The sequence below is a fragment of the Suillus clintonianus genome (genome assembly GCF_016758775.1).
Source record: "Suillus clintonianus strain FC179 chromosome Unknown DEU56scaffold_80, whole genome shotgun sequence".
Classification (NCBI taxonomy): domain Eukaryota; kingdom Fungi; phylum Basidiomycota; class Agaricomycetes; order Boletales; family Suillaceae; genus Suillus; species Suillus clintonianus.
Window position 1 is genome coordinate 84,280 of NW_024539304.1, and position 17,814 is coordinate 102,093.

At 47.5% G+C, this 17,814-nt stretch overlaps 3 protein-coding genes across 3 annotated transcripts; all 3 read right to left on the reverse strand.

Annotated features, from left to right (window-relative positions):
- Window positions 1-165: 165 nt before the first annotated feature.
- DEU56DRAFT_960621 (uncharacterized protein) lies at window positions 166-2,584 on the reverse strand (the record flags this gene model as incomplete). The annotated part of the gene is made up of 9 exons (XM_041359322.1): window positions 166-488; window positions 535-562; window positions 585-861; window positions 921-1,140; window positions 1,186-1,559; window positions 1,609-1,820; window positions 1,868-2,209; window positions 2,260-2,411; window positions 2,512-2,584. The coding sequence occupies 9 exons, from the start codon at window positions 2,582-2,584 to the stop codon at window positions 166-168; spliced, it is 2,001 nt and encodes a 666-aa protein (XP_041204913.1).
- A 3,603-nt stretch (window positions 2,585-6,187) lies between these two features.
- Window positions 6,188-8,290, reverse strand: DEU56DRAFT_822918 (general substrate transporter; the record flags this gene model as incomplete). Its single annotated transcript, XM_041354175.1, has 13 exons — window positions 8,238-8,290; window positions 8,098-8,181; window positions 7,944-8,043; window positions 7,814-7,896; window positions 7,704-7,762; window positions 7,604-7,648; window positions 7,324-7,414; window positions 7,237-7,256; window positions 6,937-7,185; window positions 6,872-6,878; window positions 6,535-6,822; window positions 6,407-6,461; window positions 6,188-6,346 (listed from the first exon to the last, which is right to left on the reverse strand). Coding segments are annotated over exons 1-13 (1,267 nt in total), but the record flags the coding sequence as incomplete, so codon positions are not given.
- Window positions 8,291-14,288: 5,998 nt separating this feature from the next.
- Window positions 14,289-17,183, reverse strand: DEU56DRAFT_556359 (general substrate transporter). Its single transcript, XM_041346792.1, has 17 exons — window positions 16,709-17,183; window positions 16,614-16,656; window positions 16,474-16,557; window positions 16,322-16,421; window positions 16,187-16,269; window positions 16,077-16,135; window positions 15,983-16,027; window positions 15,930-15,933; window positions 15,863-15,879; window positions 15,713-15,803; window positions 15,625-15,644; window positions 15,325-15,573; window positions 15,259-15,265; window positions 14,921-15,208; window positions 14,792-14,846; window positions 14,575-14,733; window positions 14,289-14,521 (listed from the first exon to the last, which is right to left on the reverse strand). The coding sequence occupies exons 1-17, from the start codon at window positions 16,891-16,893 to the stop codon at window positions 14,391-14,393; spliced, it is 1,620 nt and encodes a 539-aa protein (XP_041204915.1). The 5' UTR covers window positions 16,894-17,183; the 3' UTR covers window positions 14,289-14,390.
- Window positions 17,184-17,814: the final 631 nt, after the last annotated feature.

A 17,814-nucleotide genomic window follows, 5' to 3' on the forward strand; every position in this document is an offset into this window, starting at 1 on the left:
ACACCCCTGACACCCGAGAATCCAGTGAGGCATTCAATGCGATCTAAGCGATGCAAATGGACAGCGTTGATGGCGGCACGCGAACACCATTGGCGCTGCAACTCCTCAGCAAGTTTCGGGTCCGAAAGATGGAGATCCTCTATCACGGCAGTTGTTTGGACTTGTTCAGCATGAATAGCGGTGCGTAAGCGACTGAATTTCGACATTAAGTCGCGTGATCTCTTCATGTGCTCGACAAAGCTTGAAGTATTTTGTAGTTGCTTCTCGATGGGCTGGTTTGGCCCAATCCTCGCTGCGAATATCGGTGCGTGAGTGTCGTAAAAGATCGAACTCGCCCAGAAAGCTATAGTCAGCGATATCTTTCCATGAAATCTTCGGACGCGGGGGATTTAGGGCTATAGCTTGAATATTATAACGATTGATCGCATTTCGAATGGCTTCCGAACGCCGTTGCAAAGCCTTGCCGATCTGTTGACGTAACTTGTACCCTAGAAAAAATATTAGAGAGAAACTGAATCTCAATAAGCAACTCACCTGTCCCCGACAATGACAATTTAGAAAGCTCGAAACAATCGCATCACTACGAGCCGCTCCAAATCATCGAGTGCGGTGCGGTACTTGCCAAGACAAGCTTCCATCTTGAATCGGTTGTATTCATCACCGCCTATCTCCCACCGTCCCTCTACAGCGAGTTGGAGTTCAATGTGCACCACTAGCATTTCAGCATGCTGTAACTTGGCGTAAGACGAATCAACGCGAATCCGAGCTTGGGCTAGGGCTTCATTGATCCGCTCCAAGCTGCCGGTTGCAATTTCCGTAAGAGCATTGTTGGCTAATTCACGCGCGGAATCCCAATCAGTCCTGAGTTGGTTGATGTTGGCAACAAAACAATTACATAGCAGACAAAATGGACGACTAACTTTCGTTCGGCTAATTCATCGAGTGCCTCAACGTATCGGATGCAATTTTGGTCTCTCGTAGGCGGCTGTTTCAAACCATCCAGATAAGCGCGTTCTTGAAGTATGTACCGAGGGAAATCGTCATCAGTAATATCCAGCTCAGCTTTGATGGCAGACAGTTCGACGGTGAGTGTCTGAACTGATTTCAAAGCCTCGCGATAGTGGTTCCAGAGAAAATTGCCTAATGTGTATTAGCATTATGATTGAGACACAGAGAAAAACTTACTGAGAGCGGCGTATTTATCGTCATTCCAAAACGTAAAATGTTGATTGATTGTCTGATGCCGATGAAACGTGCTTGCATGCCGGGTGCCACGAGCGAGTGCGTTCGATGCTGAAAATATGTGCTCGCACCCCTCTCCTTCGCTGTGTCCGGTTCCAGAAATGTAGAGTGGATGCCAGTCGAGTTGGCATTTCCGATTGTGAGCGTGCCCATGAAAGGCCCCGACCATAAGACGAAATCCAAGCTGGTGTGCACGCGACCCTAAAGAACTATTACTTAGTGTCTTCGTAAATGCGCACCCGATATCATAAGCACAAGCGCCGCCCTTGCCATAGACAGCAAGAAGCTTGTCAATCATAGCAAGCGGATATTTCGCCCTAATACATTAGTAGTAAATGAAATTCAATTGATTAGCGACAAACTTACAATTCACCACTTCGGATCATGTCGCAGCCTAAAAGCACCAAACGATGGCGGCATGCCGCAATGAAGATGCCCGATTCGTCAAAGACAGAAAACATTTTCTTCCGCATTTCTGGGCCCGCATTTTTCCATCGATCTGCACAGCTGAATGGAGCAGGGTTAGTTTCCGCTGTCGTATCATCGATTAAGGCATCATCGCCTCGATTAGACATAGCCTATACAATATAGTGAGAAAATTCGGGTACAATTACTCAATACTCACCGCATGCCCTCTGACTTCGCCGTTGAATTTGTCGACAGTGTCCGGATCAATCCAAATATCTGACTGGACCTTACGAGAGTCGAGTCGCGCATTTGTCCCGTATATCGTGGAGTCCCACCTCTTCAAACTGTTGTTGCCGTCCATTGTTACAAGCCAGTCAAAAGGAAGGTCGGGCTCGTCCTCCAGCTTGTAAAAGCATGCTGGACATGCATTTAGAAGACGCCAATTAGGCGTGTCGCGTTTCAGAGCTGTGCGAAGACGTTGATCGATGCGCTGAAGAATTTGTAGATAGATGTCGAAAGCAGCCGATAATTGGGTAGTGAGGTAAGGTCGGTAAGGGATCTGTCAAAATCTCATCATAAGTTGACATAATAGATGAGCGACAAGCCTACATCATGAAGAAAGCACAGTGCTTTGCACTGCGCTTGAAAACTGAATGTAGGACATACTCGGTGTGTCTGGCGGTATGCAGCTAGAGTGCGCAGAGAAATAGCGACAGTGGGATACAACGGTGTGCACCCAAGATAGCCATGGTAGATCAAAGCTTCATTAGGATAGTGGTGGTGGGGCTGTGATTGAAGGGACGAGCGCCTTCGCCCTGCGCAAATACATCAGCGATGACAAATAACAAGGGTGATACGTACCAAAGATGTCGATGAGCTCAATTTCGCTCAGCGAAACACGTTGACCATCATGATCCGAAGGTGATGGAGGCATTCCGTTGTGTGGCACACCGCCTCTTGAGTCACGGCAGCGGTAGTCTAAATACGCCTCCACGAGTAGGTCCATTTGAACGTTCCAGTGATCAGTCTCATTTTCAATACGGTCGGAGCGAGTACGAGGGTCTACATAGCGGCTAGAACCCAAGTGTAAACGAGAAACTGTGGGCAACGAAAAAATGACACATACCATCCACTGATCCCAGCGACTTCATGAGCGAGCCCCTCGAACGCTTCGTATTCACCTCCTGCATGACTCATGTCCAAGCCTTCGTCTCCTGGGGGCGCAGTATACGGTAGTGGGTCGAGATCCATACCATAGTCCACCATCATTGTTTCAACCATCTCACGGTCCTCGGCAGACATCTCTGTGTAATAAATTAGTATAATAGTGATAGAAAGAAGGAAATATGCCAGATACCTTGGAACTGGGCCTGGCGGCTTGCTGCCGCTGCTTCGATACGCTGACCTTGCTTGCCGGCTGTCAGCACGCGTGTCTGGCGATGACGCCCTCTGAAGTGATGGGATATGATTGACCTTGAGAGGCCTTTCAGCCTAGAAGCCCCCGTTCCGCGGGGCATGGCGGATAGTGTGATTGGAGTGTAGCGGGGACGAGGAGGACAGCGTGCAGGCAGATATGGCGGCAGGATGTGGTATTGACAGAGAACAAACACGTTGGAGGGGGTAGGGCAGTGCCTGGGGTGGTGTCCGGTTACTTGGGTTGTCGGCGATCGTGCGTTGTACCGCCCTGGAACGTTGTGCGTGTGGAGGAAAGGAGGAAAGGGCGTGGGAAGCCGCCCGCCCTTTCACAAGGTTTGGAATAAGTCGGGGGTTGCGGGAAGTGCCGGCCGCTAGGAGAGGGCGGGATGTATAGCCGAACAGGGCTTACTCTTTTGGGCGGGGTAGAGAGAAGAGCTGTAAGGTAAAATGGGTATTTGGGGCGTGATTTAACACTGGTGTTGGGGAACTACAACATCCAAGCCTTAGTAAACTTGGTGAGACACGTAATCACCAAGCTTAATAAGGCTTACTTATTGGGAAGGCCAGGTGCATAAATGACACGCTCTGTCACGTGTTTCTGTGACCCACTCGTGTTGTCTCTACCGTTCAGCCTCGTAATGTTACTTTACCAAGTGTTTCTCACTACTTACTACTCAGTCTCTACTCGACTCTGCTTTGATACCACATCATTTCTGATTAAGTGTTTTATTGCTTGTCCGGATCTAACATCAGTTTTCTTGGTGTCCCTTGCGTGCATGTCTGGCTAACGTCCATTCAAAAAAACGATTTGTAGATTCTACATTTCGAGGTGCCCACCATTAGAGGTAACCTGACAGGGCGCTAGTAACCTCGCCGCGGGGTCCTCATTATATCCGAGTCATTAACATACTCGACTGACCTTAAATTCACAGAACGCGCACGACGTATCCAGAATGATGGAGATGTCAGTGTCGACTCCAATTCATGGTTCCAAGTATAATAATTTATTGAGCGTTCTTGCAATGATCTTCTATATGTTTGCTCTGGTAAGGTTGACCAACGTCGCTACTGTAGTGTGCAGGTTAGTCGATGAGGATAAGGTTAAGCATACATCTTGAGAATTCGTTCTTCCCTAGCGTTCACGCTCAACGGCGTTCGTGCATATTAGCAGAGACGGTGGACGGTGGACGCGATGTGATGTTAGGTCACATGTCCGTTACTTCAACGATTGAAGAAATGAACTTGCAGCCTTCGGGCTTGGGTCATAGTTACTTCCAGGGCGAGCGAATCATGTTGCATGTTATTCCAGGCCTGGCGACCATGTATGAGGCCAAGGATTGGGGAGAAGACGTGAGAATCCAAGAATAAACTGGGTTATAGCGCTGTGATCGAGCCGCATTACTCGATGGAGTGGAGGTGCTTCCCGTGTTAGGGGCAAAATGCAGGAGCGGTGCAGGGAGGCGTCGAAGCTAAGAAGAGAAGATGTTAAATTGCCGAGATAAGAAATAATATGAAAGATAGTATCGGGAAATAATGTCGACAAACGGACTGAAAGAATGACAAGGGGCTATAAATAAATAAAAATAAAAAAATAAACCAACGGTGGAGGGGTATATGGGGAAGAAGTGGCGACGGTGAATGTCAATGCTTGTAGAGGGCGACTATAAATAAGACAGGGAGATAGGACGGGAAATAGAAGGTGCATCTGCAATCTGGTAGATGGTCGAAATGCCGAGGGTCGGAGTGACGTTCAGCGGAAAGAGAAAAAGGATGACAGACCGAAGACACGTCTGACATCCAGTAGAAAGAGCGGTGACAAACGAATGACGAAAGTTGAACCGAAGATCAGCGGTGTTAGTCTCAAACACACAACGCTGCCGAGCTTGGACACAGGGGTATTCCTTGGTTATACTTAGAGCGTCTGACGTGGAATGAATGCACGTGGAGCTCTGCCAGATGCACAAGTGTGGACGTATCATGAAGGAGAGGTTGGGACGAGATAAGGATAGAGTGGTGGGGATAGGACATCGAAGGTTCTTGCGCACAAGTTTGAAGAACGGAAGGACGTCCGATTGAACAGGAGGCCAGGAAGGAGAGAAAGCCAGTCGAACAGTCCTCGTGTTGGATAGAGGAATTGATGCCCAAAAGAGAGACTCGGGTGTGAATTGGAGAAAGGTTTTTTTTCTCATCAACACAGTCAACGTTGGGCTTTACTCCATTCTGTAATGAGAGATATCAATTGCAACAAAAGGGATATTCTTGCCTTGCTGGACATATATGACTTTGGTTTATCAACGGCGCGACGTCCGCATTTGCGAAGATAGCGAAAATGCAAATGCAAAAGAGCGAGGGTGCAAGCAAGGGAATCATCTGTGACTCGCAAAAGGTCGATCACGACTTCGAACAATGTGAAATGGGGGCAAAGGAGGCGACCTTCGACTCTTGAGGCTGATGAAGTTCAAGAAAGGTATTGGTATGGGCCAGTGTGAATGTCAGCCTCGATTCGTTGAATCTCATACAGCTTGACGGGTGCACCGGTGAAGCCTGGCAAGGCTGGCGTTCGCAGGAATTATTATCAATGTCCTACTGACAGACCATGGATCAGTCGTGATGACATTGACAGAGTTACTAGAAAGTTGAAATTTCCCACAGTAGAGCTTGAGACATGGTGTTAGGTCACGTGTCCATTGACTCAACTTGCGCTGAGCGCTGAGCAAAAAAATACATACACAAGAAACTACTTATACTTGAATCGCCTCTCCATCCTAGCCCGTACTTTATACATACATACACTTCTCTATACATTCCACAAGTTACTGATACACACACACACCCAACCTTCATTAGGCCACAACGCAGTGACCACCGCATCTAGACAGGTGTCCTGGCTTCACTCGATGACGAGAATGACGTCGAAGGCTTATCCGCATGGTGATATTGAACGCCTGTGCTAACACCGAGAATCTCATTCGCCTCCCGTGATCCAGCAAGCGGGACGTCTTTCCGAAGCGAAACCTTGACAGGATCTTCACCAGTATTGTACGCCAGCGCAAACACAACGTCGAGGTCTTCCAAGATAAAATTAGCCATGATCCTAGATAGAAGATAGTGTAAGACTTACCTTCTAAAGACCGGCCGCCAGTTTCGGGGAAGAAAAAGTAAACAACTGGAACAATAGCCGCGTTCAAGGCTGCGAAAACAATGTAGGTTCTCCAGGAGATGTTATTGAAAGACGGGCCAACGACCATCACGACAACAAAGTTGAAAGTCCAGTTTGACGCTAGGAAAAAAACAGGTGAGTAAATTTGTCTCCATGTCTTGGCGTACGAGATTGACAAACCCGTGCTTAGTGCATTTGTTGGAGCACGAGTTCTGAGCCCGGCAAGCTCAGCGCACTGGAAATCAGCAAAGAAAAGATCAGATCAGCGAAAAAGATCACAAGATCAAAACCGCCGTTGCTGTACTCACGTATAACCAGGCCATTCCAAGCCACCCAATAGCAAAAAACGTATTGAAGCCGAATAGCAGGACTACGCTCACAATCTGCGCTGGTCCATTGTTGATATATCCTAAGATAGCTAAGAGCAGCATCACGATACATTGACCGATAGTTCCAATCAGCATGAGTTGGCGCCTGCCAACATAGTCTATCGCATAATAAGCAATAAAAGAAGCAAGGAAATATTCTGTGCCGTTGGCAGCAGCGGTAATTCTAGCGTTGACGTCGGAAAGACCAAGACGCTGGAATAAAATAGTCTGCGTGACATCAGTATCATCGCAGCAGACCACGGGCCGCATGACATACAGCATAACTGTTGACGGTGCATTTTTAGATTACAACAGGTCACATCAGGAGACTGAAATACCCACTAGGTAACGAGGTTGATGCCGGTCAGCTGCTGCATCATCTGACAGACCACCGCAATGACTGTTCGTCTCAAGTTCTGGCTGCGACCACCGGTAGTGAGTTCACGTAGTGAGCCTTGACTGGATGTTTCAGCGGCAACAGCTTCACGAATACCGTAGTAAGTGCGCCGGACTTCTGGATCAGATGGAGGTTTGTCTTCCATTGCGGATATAACAGCCATCGCTTCTGCATTGCGACCATGCTTTACTAACCTAATATTCTGATCAGCTCCACAAAAATAAGCGAGAATGACAAGAACTCACCACCTCGGTGACTCGGGGAGCTTGCGTAGTGTACCAAACCGAATCTGTTAGTACTAGTGGGCGCATCTTGGCAAGAATAAAACTCACAAATCCAATACATGTCACCATAATGATCTCAAACACCAATTGCAGAGCTATCGGAACTCTCCACTGAGCAGACGACCAATTTACGAAAAATCTGATTTGATCGTTGTCATTGGTCAGATCAAGCTCAACCAAGGTATAATACTGAAACGTACAGTGCTAAATCGATCCACTAAAGAGCCTCGTCAGCAAAAAAGAACAAATGATAATAAGGATTCGCATACATAGCTGCAGGACGGCAATCAATTTAGCAAACAAAAACTCGATGCAGTACGACACTCACGCAATAGTTACTCCAACCACGATGAGAGATCCCTCCATCATGATCCTAGAAGAATTGTAAGTTTTTTTTCAAATTATATTGTGTATTGCCAACAACGTACATTCGACCCCTCTTTGCGGAAGGGGAAAGCTCCGCATGATATGTTGGAACCGTCGATGTCTACAACTTGGTTTCAGTGGAACTTTGGACACGAGTAGACACGTCACTGACAATCAGACCATTTCCGTAGCCTGTCAAGATACGAGAAAAAATCAACTGTGCGAAAGAAAACGCAGTAGTTTGCAGAATTGCCCCTGTGAGGAAATTAGCCGGTACTCTTAACAGGATATAATTCGCCTACCGATCATCATTATGCTGCCTCCTAAAACAATTGTTCTACGGCGACCGAGCTTATCTCCCACCCAAAGATTGGACAGGGCACCGAAGAGACAGCCTACTTCCTGCACGGTGCCATATGAGCACAAAAGATGACGTACATAAAGGTAACAACATACGTAAATGGCAATTGTGAAGCTCTGAAGAGTGGCGTGATTGGGGTGACTGGCCTCCACTATGACTTCTGGAAAGGAAGCTTCAAACTGGTAGAATGAGATATGGACATTCGCATGCAAAGCTCGATGGAACATGACGTTACCTGATTGCCCGTAATCAGTGACGACATGACACCTTGGTCATACCTGAATAGAAAAACGCTAAGAATTTGATTGATTGTTAGTTACCTTTCAACGCACCCAAAAAGCGTGAACCCAGTTCCTGCTACAAACGCCACCGCAGCCGTTAGCTTGCGACCGCGCAGCGACGGCGCATGAGCAGCGATATCTGCTGGATCCAAGTCGAATTGTGGCTGTATCTGCTCATGGTCAAGATCAGTCTTTTCTGCGATAGATGATTGATGTTTCAATGAAGGAATAGACATGGTGCTGGGTGGGTATAGATTCTTGCTTCGGAGAACGATATTTAAACACTTGGCTGGCTTCCAGCTTTGATCCTGACATTAGGTGATCATGGGAGCCCGTCACAATGTCTGCTGACGATCTCATGATGAACTTCGGGGATCAGGATGCAGCTGCGTACGGGAGGCCGAAATGTGAAATGTTTCTGCCGCTCATGATGGGAGATAAGGTCTAATGTCGAATTGTAAGTGTCGGATTCTATCACGCAGAGCAGTGATGACGTCCTAAGGGACAGAAGCGTTTTCTATAAGAAGCTCCCAGCCCCGATGAATATCGTGGCTCGTGACACGTTTCTTGCATAAAAATAGGCTGGTGAATTGAACTTGAATACAACACTGGAAGATAAACATCATGAAGGTGTGAAATAAGATAATATTGTTGAGAGCGACCAGCGAAGTCAGGCTTGTGAGGTCCTCGGCAAATCAGAGATACGAGGCAGACGATAGGTCTTCAATTTCCACGCATGCTATAGTGATGTGGTTGAACGATGAGAAGGATTTGACAGTGGTCAGTTACGTCAGCATGAGAGTAGACACAGAAGCACTGATGCCCAGTGAGAATTGGCTGTGCCCGGATAGGGCCGAATATGTCGAGATGCGCGTTTGAGAGACAGAGCACATACTTGCGCATCTCGCCCGATATCCGGACTCACAGCATATTTTCTATAAGACGGGGCAGTGCCTCGTGTGCTCTCTTGTGCTTCTTTTTACACTGCGCATATCTAGGCATATCCACGCACAATCGTGCTGTCCTCCCAGAATGTGCTCAAAAAGTAGCCAATATGCTCATATTGTTTGAGTAGGCATATCCACGCACACTTGCGCTGTCCTCCCAGAATGTGCTTAAATAGTGTCAAATATGCTTTGATTGAATGCTAGGTATTATGCAGAATACAATCGGTATACGAAAGCAGCTGGAAACTGGTGCGAAACAGGTGGAGTATACCTTGAGAACACGTCGAGAGCCGAGCAGAAAGGATGTAAACAGCAGAGCGGATCGCAAACATCGAGAGCCAAGTAGAAAGGACGCAGACGGCAGAGCAGATCGAAAACATGTCGAGACCAGGCAGCGGGATCGAAAATAGGAAGCGGATAACACAGCAACGAAGGTGTGGCAGACGCTGGTAGCAGAATGGAGTGAAAGGCTAGTAGATTTGGCCCTCGTTGACATTCTTATTCCACGCGTCGTTGGACACCTGCAAAAACATTGATTAGTACCATAGACAACCGAGTAAACACAATATACCAAATTCTTGGCTTCCTCGTTGTATTTCTAAAAATCGAGCAAATAAGAGTTAGTTAGCGTATACAAGACTCGGAGTATAGGTGACTTACTCCAAGCTGATCTGATGTCAATGTCCCGTAGAAGGCATTAAACTCGTCCGTTGTCCCATTGATCCATGGTGCCTCCACTAGCAGAAGAGTACATGATATAAGTAAGAGTCAGAGCAATACGCACATACTACAAGCCAGATGTCGTGAGATCTAAACTCCGCTGGAAGCTTCCGATAAACGAGAGCGAGTGAGGCAATTTTATTGTGCAGATTTAGGGCAATACATGCGATAACAATTTGTACAGTACAATAATTCTATGGGGAATGTGAGCAAGATGCGATGCGAGAACAGGACACAAAGGGTACAACAACATGGAGCGAGTGATGGGTGCAAAAGTGCGACGGTGCAAGACGGTGCAAGAGACGGTGCAAGAGACGGTATCGTGATTGTGCGACAACGAATGAAAGAGACAATGGGATGCAAGGGTTACATGGTATGCTCCGTCTGAGGTTACTGCGAGTGACGTGATACGAGACGTTACACGTTGCGATCGATACCGCGAGTGACGCGAAATGTTGTGATGCGCAGTGCGCTATGCGTCGTTGGTGCAGTTACAATGTGTTAAAATTGACGAGTATCGATTTCAACCGAAAGAAGCATAACTCGACATAGTACTAAAATGGTAATTCTCATCTCAACATATTCGGCCCTATCCGGGCACAGCCAATTCTCACTGGGACTGATGGCTCACAGCAGATGACTTGCTCAATGTTTGCCCCAGATCTCATGATGCACGGAGACCAAGTTCACTCTTACAACATGTCGGCAAGAGACCCCCGGTGCCGCAGACTGAGACAGCAATCTCGACGCTGGTAAGATATCAACCGGTCCGTGACGTTCGTCGTTGAACTGTTTCATGGAGCATGCTCGAAAGGTTGCAAAGAAGGGGTTCATAATTTGAAGGCGGTATCATTTTGTCAATCCCGGGCGGGTGCCGTCGGACCTTGCCGGAGGATCGGCACCGTCCGACCGTAGGGCCGTTCCTAACATTGAAGGAAGAAAGGAAGAGACTTCCTTCCGCAGGTCTGGCTAGCGCTGGGGAGACTTTAACATTGATGAACGCGGACCCTCCCCGAGACAGGACCAACGTTTGTCTAATCCAATAAATACGTTTGTTAGATGAGGACCGCTGACCGCGAACTTACCACAGGTCATTGTAGGTAATGAGCGACGCTGTACTAGGCTAAGGACGCTTGTCGCTCGTGCTTCAACATATGGCACACTGTGACTGAAGTATTAATGGCGCACACATTACAAGCAGCCATCTAAGATGGTGACTTGGAATTTATTGTCGACATCGTTGGAACTGGAGGAGACGGTTCATCATCAGTACCACTTGCAGCAGCCATCGTTGGCTCGTTGCCGCAGTCGCAGGTGCTCTAGTGATCAATCTAGGATTGTTTTGTATCTGCTGCAGTAACTTCTAAAGAGGTAACCAACAAGCATGGAAGCAGGGGCTTCCTCTGAATCTGTGGATCTTTCACAATCTCTCGACTGTTTATTTACTGCACAGGCACTCCTTTCCCATATCTAAGGTACTGTCCTCGCGCTTCATGACCATACCGCAAGTCCTTACCCTGCAGGATCATCAACGTCCTCATAAACCCTGCACACCCACAAGGTGTGGTTTGGGGTGTGGCTGAGCATGAACTCGGTTTCACCTTCGCTTGGCCCCTCCGGAGTCCGTGACGTCGGCGTGGAACCTCGTGGAGCGCACTCTCGTGGTATGTGGAGTCAAAGGACTGAAAGATCTGAGATCAGCCGTGCCAGCGACACGCGCACATGACAATCAATGCTGGAGGATGGCAAAATTAATTTGCACACAGACCCTTTCGGACTGAGTGTCCATCCACTCATATAACTGGGGAACACCGACAGTAATATTCAAGGCACTCCTCAACTCGGGTAATGACAGGTAATGACACACCGGAGCCACTGATGACCGTTCTGACACATCGATAGACCATATTCACCACCTGCATTTGGTGTCTACTTAGAGGAATCCTCTACGATGCCAAAAATAGGCAGATGGGTCGGTGCACAACACTAATCCTCGCGGGCCAATCTGTAATACTTGTACAAATGCTTAGCATATCGACTTAATTATGAGCCAATATATTTTTACTACGTTTGGCTCTCACAAAAACCTGAACTTGTTGAACAAGGTTCCTGCCGGTGCAGTTTGGCCCTGCTGTAATGAGGAACTGCGCAACATAACAAAACAGCGTCTACCATGCCATCAGGGTAGATCCCATCTCCATTATGCATAATAGTATATGGTGAGGTAGAATCTTTATTGAGCCAGAATTATTACGCGAGCTTTTGTATGTCTGATCCTGTCCAGTGTCTCACCAGTGGTTATGGTCAATTTCCGCGAGTGATGGAGTTCTCCTACCCTCTCGTACCTGACATTACCGCAGTCATGTTTCTATCGGACATGCATGTGAATGAGCCATTTGTTGCCGAAATGCAACATTGACCTGGCACCACAGCATGAGTGAACTTGAGGCATAGTACGAAATAGCTCACCGATATCGATACAGACATTTTGAAGGAGCTCGAGACTGTAATTTTTCTCTCCGATAGGGACAACCAATTATGCCAGCAGGTATATAGGCTTCGGATCATTCTCGATTGGTGCTCATGCGGCCATCGGCGCTAAATGTAGGGTCGACTGAATGATTGATTCGCGGGCCTCAGGGGATTTCTTAGATTCTGCACGCTCGCGATGGGCTGGCGTAATGCTGGGTTTGAACTCAAGGATGAATATTTTGACGAGCAGCAGCTATAAAGTGCGTGAATGCAGAACTGACGAACTGCAGAACGAACAACAAACCCGCGCTTTGGCTTGACACTAGTTATCAACTCGCACTCTGTGACGGTAAGAGTCAAGCTATCAACTTGTAGATCCAAATGTTGACATTGGTGGTCTAGATGAACCTCTTGACAACCATTCTCCTGGCATTAACAGCCGTCAGCCCTTTTGGTGCGCAAGCCATGCCTGGCTCAGATACTACCTTGTCATGCACTTGGGCGGCATGTGGAACAACGTGCTCAGGATATGTCGAGACCGTCGGAAGCTGCTACTTGAACGGTATCCTGTGGGATCAGTACTGTTGTGATTGATGACCGCCGTGACGGAGGAGGTTGCGGCGTAGTGGCGTAGTAGTGTGGGGAAAGTGTTGTAGTGCAAATGAGAGGTCTGGAGATGTCAGTGATGAAACACTTAGTCAGATCGCGTACTGAGCGCAAAGTAGATTGCATCCTTCAGAGATCAGGGTCTAAAAGAAAAAGTTATTCGATACAGGCGACAGGCAAGGATGAAATGTGTAGTCAGAATAACAGCAGGTTTGGTACTTAAGCGTGGGAGGTTAGACTGACTGGCCAACTCATGGCGCTGAAACTTACATGTTGTAATATCAAGTTGGTGTCTGAGTCGAGCTCGAAGGCCACCTGAAAATACCAAGTTTGGGAGTCATGGCATAGACTCGTGACCACCCGCCTTACACAACTATAACAAGGCGTGTGGGTGGGTCATACTTGGGATACACGCTGAACAAAATCAACTCGCCTGCGACTTGTGTTACTAAAGGTTACTAATCTGCATTGCAAGGGTGAACATGAACGCATTGTCAGTTGTGATTTTTTCGGGTTCAACTTCAACACAAGAAAACCATACTGAAATCTCGTTTATTGTCCGCTGGGACGTAGCCCTATAACAGACAATACGTACAGTATGGTGATTCTGTGGCATATATGATACTAATGTGCGAGTCAGTGTAGTGCCTAATAATGGTACAGGCTTGCCCGAGGACGGTTAACGCAAGCTGGAGGCGAATGCAGGAGTGAATGGCTAGCTTGACTAATCACGGGCCTCCTTGAGTCCTGGTCTTCTGGCTTTCCGGGGGCTGACGTCGCCGAAAACAAATAACAAGGCGCTGCGTGCGAGTGATGAACTTGAGAGAACTTGATTGATGCTTTTCTGGGCGCTGAGCAGATGCTTTAGTTGATTTGTGTGGGTTCCCAGTTTGACTCGGAGGGTGCTCATTGCTGCGCCTTGGTTAGGCATTCGAGAAGAAAGTGGTAGAGTCGATAGACCGTTTCCTCGAAGTTCCTGTCACAGGTCACGTGCCCATCACCAACCCACTACTCAAAAAGACCTACAAGTTGTACAACGTCGGTCATGGCTACTTCTTCAAGCTGACCACTTGGTTCAGTCCTGACGAAGAATTCTTGTATTGATAGCTATGAAATATATACACAAGAAATAAAAGTACTCAACACTCCCTCAGGCTAGCCTTGTTCATTTAATTCGCCACCATGCCGTAACCTTACAGATCTCTATGCATTCCGCAAGTGATGGGCGCTCACATTCCATTCATATGATTGAATCGTAAGCAACTCGCTATTAGGCCTCAATGTAGCGATCGTCGCATCTACACCGGTGTTCTGACTTCGCCCGTTGAAGAATAGCATCGGAGGCTTTTTCTCAGGGTGATATTAAACGCCTGTGCTAACACCAAGAATTTCGTCCGCCTCGCGTGATCCAGCAAGCGGGACATCTTTCCGAAGCGAAACCTTGACAGGGTCTTCACCAGTATTGTGCGCCAACGCAAACACAACATCGAGGTCTTCCAGGATAAAATTAGCCAGGAACTGGACCAGAAGACAATCTAAAGCTAACCTTCTAAAGACCGACCGCCAGTCTCGGGGAAGAAAAAGTAAACAACTGGAACAATGACTGCGTTAAAGGCTGCGAAGACGATGTATGTTCTCCAGGAGATATTGTTGAAAGCTGGGCCAACGACCATCACGACAACGAAGTTGAAAGTCCAGTTTGACGCTGGGAAAAATAGGTAAGTAAATTTGTCTCCATGTCTTGGCGTACGAGATTGGCAAACCCGTGCTTAGCGCGTTTGTTGCTGCGCGAGTTCTGAGCCCAGCAACCTCGGCGCACTGGAAGTTAGCAAAGAAAAGATCAGATCAGCGAAAAAAGATCACAAGATCAAAACCGCCGTTGCTGTACTCACGTATAACCAGGCCGCTCCAAGCCACCCAAAAGCAAAGAACGTGTTAAAGCCGAATAATAAGACCACGCTCACGATCTGCGCTGGTGTGTTGTTGATATAACCTAAGATAGCCAAGAGAAGCATCACAATGCATTGGCCGATGGCTCCAAACAGCATGAGTTGGCGCCTGCCAACATAGTCTATCGCATAATAAGCAACAATGGAAGCAATAACATATTCTGCGCCGTTGGCAGCAGAGGTAATCCGTGCGTTGACGTCGGAGAGACCAAGACGCTGGAATACAATAGTCTGCGTGATGTCAGTATCATCGCAGCAGACAATGCGGCCGCATGACATACAGCATAACTGTTGACGGTGCATTTTTAGATTACAGCACGTCGGCATCAGGGGACTGAAATACCCACAAGGTAACGAGATTGATGCCGGTCAGCTGCTGCATCATCATCAATACTACAGCAATGAGCGTTCGCCTGAGATTCTGGCTCCGACCACCGGTAGTGAGTTGTCGTAGTGAACCTTGACTAGACGTTTCAACGGCAACAGCTTCACGAATACCATAGTAAGTGCGCTGAACTTCGGGATCAGATGGAGGTTTGTCTTCCATCGCCGATATAACGGCCATCGCTTCTGCATTGCGACCACGCTTCACCAACCTGGGCTTCTGATCAATTTCACGAAAAGTATGAAGAACAACGAGAACTCACCACCTCGGTGACTCGGGGAGCTTGTGTAGTGTACGAAACCGAACCTGTCAGTACTAGTATGTACATTTGGCAAGAAAGAAAAACTCACGAATCCGATGCATGCCACCATAATGATTTCAAACACCAACTGCAGAGCTATCGGAACTCTCCACTGAGCGGACGACCAATTGACAAAGAATCTGATCGGTCGTTATCATTGGCTAGATCAAGCTTAACTGGGGATGAAACAGAAACATACAGCGCTAAATCAACCAACTAAAGAACACTGTCAGAAAAAATGAACCAATAAAATAACGATCGCATACATAGCTGTAAGCCGGTCGTCAATTTTGAAAAGACCGATGGAAAGCACACTCACGCAACGGTCACTCCAACTACGATCAGAGTCCCCTCCATCATGATCCTAGAAAAATGATGTGTCTTTGATTGTACAGCTATTGACAACAACGTACATTCGACCCCTCTTTGCGGAAGGGGAAAGCTCCGCATGATATGTTGGAACCGTCGATGTCTACAACTTGGTTTCAGCGGAACTTTGGACACGAGTAGATACGTCACTGACAATCAGACCATTTCCGTAGCCTGTGAAGATACGCGCAGCAATCAATTGTGCAAAAGAAAATGCAGAAGTTTGCAGAATTGCCCCTGCGAGGAATTCAGCCGGTGCTCTTAACGGGGCCACAGATAGTTCGGCTACCGATTATCATTATACTGCCTCCTACAGCAATCGTTCTTCGGCGACCGAGCTTATCTCCCACCCAAAGATTGGATAGGGCACCAAAGAGACAGCCTACTTCCTGCACGGTGCCATATGAGCACAAAATATGATGTAAAAAGATGATAACATACGTAAATGGCAATTGTGAAGCTCTGAAGAGTGGCGTGATTGGGGTGGCTGGCCTCCACTACTACTTCAGGGAAGGAAGCCTCAAACTAGTGAAATGAGATATGTATATTTGCATGCGAGGCTTGATAGAACACGATGTTACCTGATTACCCGTAAGCAGTGACGACATGACACCTTGGTCATATCTAAATCGAAGGATGTCGAATTTTTTCGATTAATAGCTACTTCTCAACGCACCCAAAGAGTGTGAACCCGGTTCCTGCTACAAAAGCCACTGCAGCCGTTAGTTTACGACCACGCAGTGACGGTGCATGAGCAGCGATATCTACTGGATCCAAGCCGAATTGTTGCTCATGGTGAAGATCAGTCTTTTCTGTGATAGATAGCTGATGTTTCTCCTGGTCAGATGAAGGGAGAGACATAGCACTGCGTGGGTATTGATTCTATTTGCTGAAGACGGTATTTAAATACCTGAGAGGCTTCCAAGTTTGATCCCGACAATGATGGATGGTGATGGTTGCATGTCTACTGACGACCTCTGGATAACCTTCGGGAATCGGGGGCCGCAATGTGAAATGTTTCTGCCGTCTGCGATGATAGATAAGGTTGATAAACGAATTGCAAGGGTCGGATCCTATAACACAGATCGGTGATGACGTCGAAGTGTTTTCTATAAGAAACTCCGGGCCACGCTGTTTTTGCAATATCGTGGCCCGTGACACGTTTGTTGCATAAAAATAGGTTGGGCTTGAATGTACCACCTGAGCATGTTAGAAGACACATCATGAAGGTGTGAAAGCGGGGAACATTGTATTATTGGCGATCAGCGACGTCAAGCTCACGAAGGTCCTCGGCAATTCGAAGATACGACGCAGAGGAGAGTTCTTGATTTACAAGCAGGCTATTAAATGGTGCGATTAAATGTAATGAGATGGCCTTGACGGAGATCAGCCAGATCAGCATGAGAGAAGACTCAGAAGCACTGAAGGCTTACATTATGGGACTTGCCTGGCCCTCAGGCTGATCTCCTGATGCGAGGAGACCAAGTTCGCTCTCACAGATGCCCCGGCGAGCACTGGAAGGAGAGCCTGGTTTCACAGACCGAGACAGCAAAATCTATACTGGTAGATATCCGTCGTTGAACCGTCTCATGAAGCTCAAGCGAGGGCCACGCGAGGTGCCGTCGGCCCTTGCCGGAAGATCGGCACCACCCGATCGTTCATCATCCGATGGATCATCTAGAACAGAATCAATACAAACAAACTCGCTCAATTAATTTTCTGCGCGTTTACTCCATGCTCGATACCAGTGATGCGAACATAGTTGATGCTACTCCCACCCTC

Coding starts and splice junctions, on each gene's coding strand:
- DEU56DRAFT_556359 (XM_041346792.1), bottom strand. CDS start 16,893: ATGTCTCTCCCTTCATCTGACCAGGAGAAACATCAGCTATCTATCACA. Junction 16,270..16,321: donor AGGCAGTATAATGATAATCG/GTAGCCGAACTA, acceptor AATTCCTCGCAG/GGGCAATTCTGCAAACTTCT. Junction 15,574..15,624: donor CTCCCCGAGTCACCGAGGTG/GTGAGTTCTCGT, acceptor TCAGAAGCCCAG/GTTGGTGAAGCGTGGTCGCA.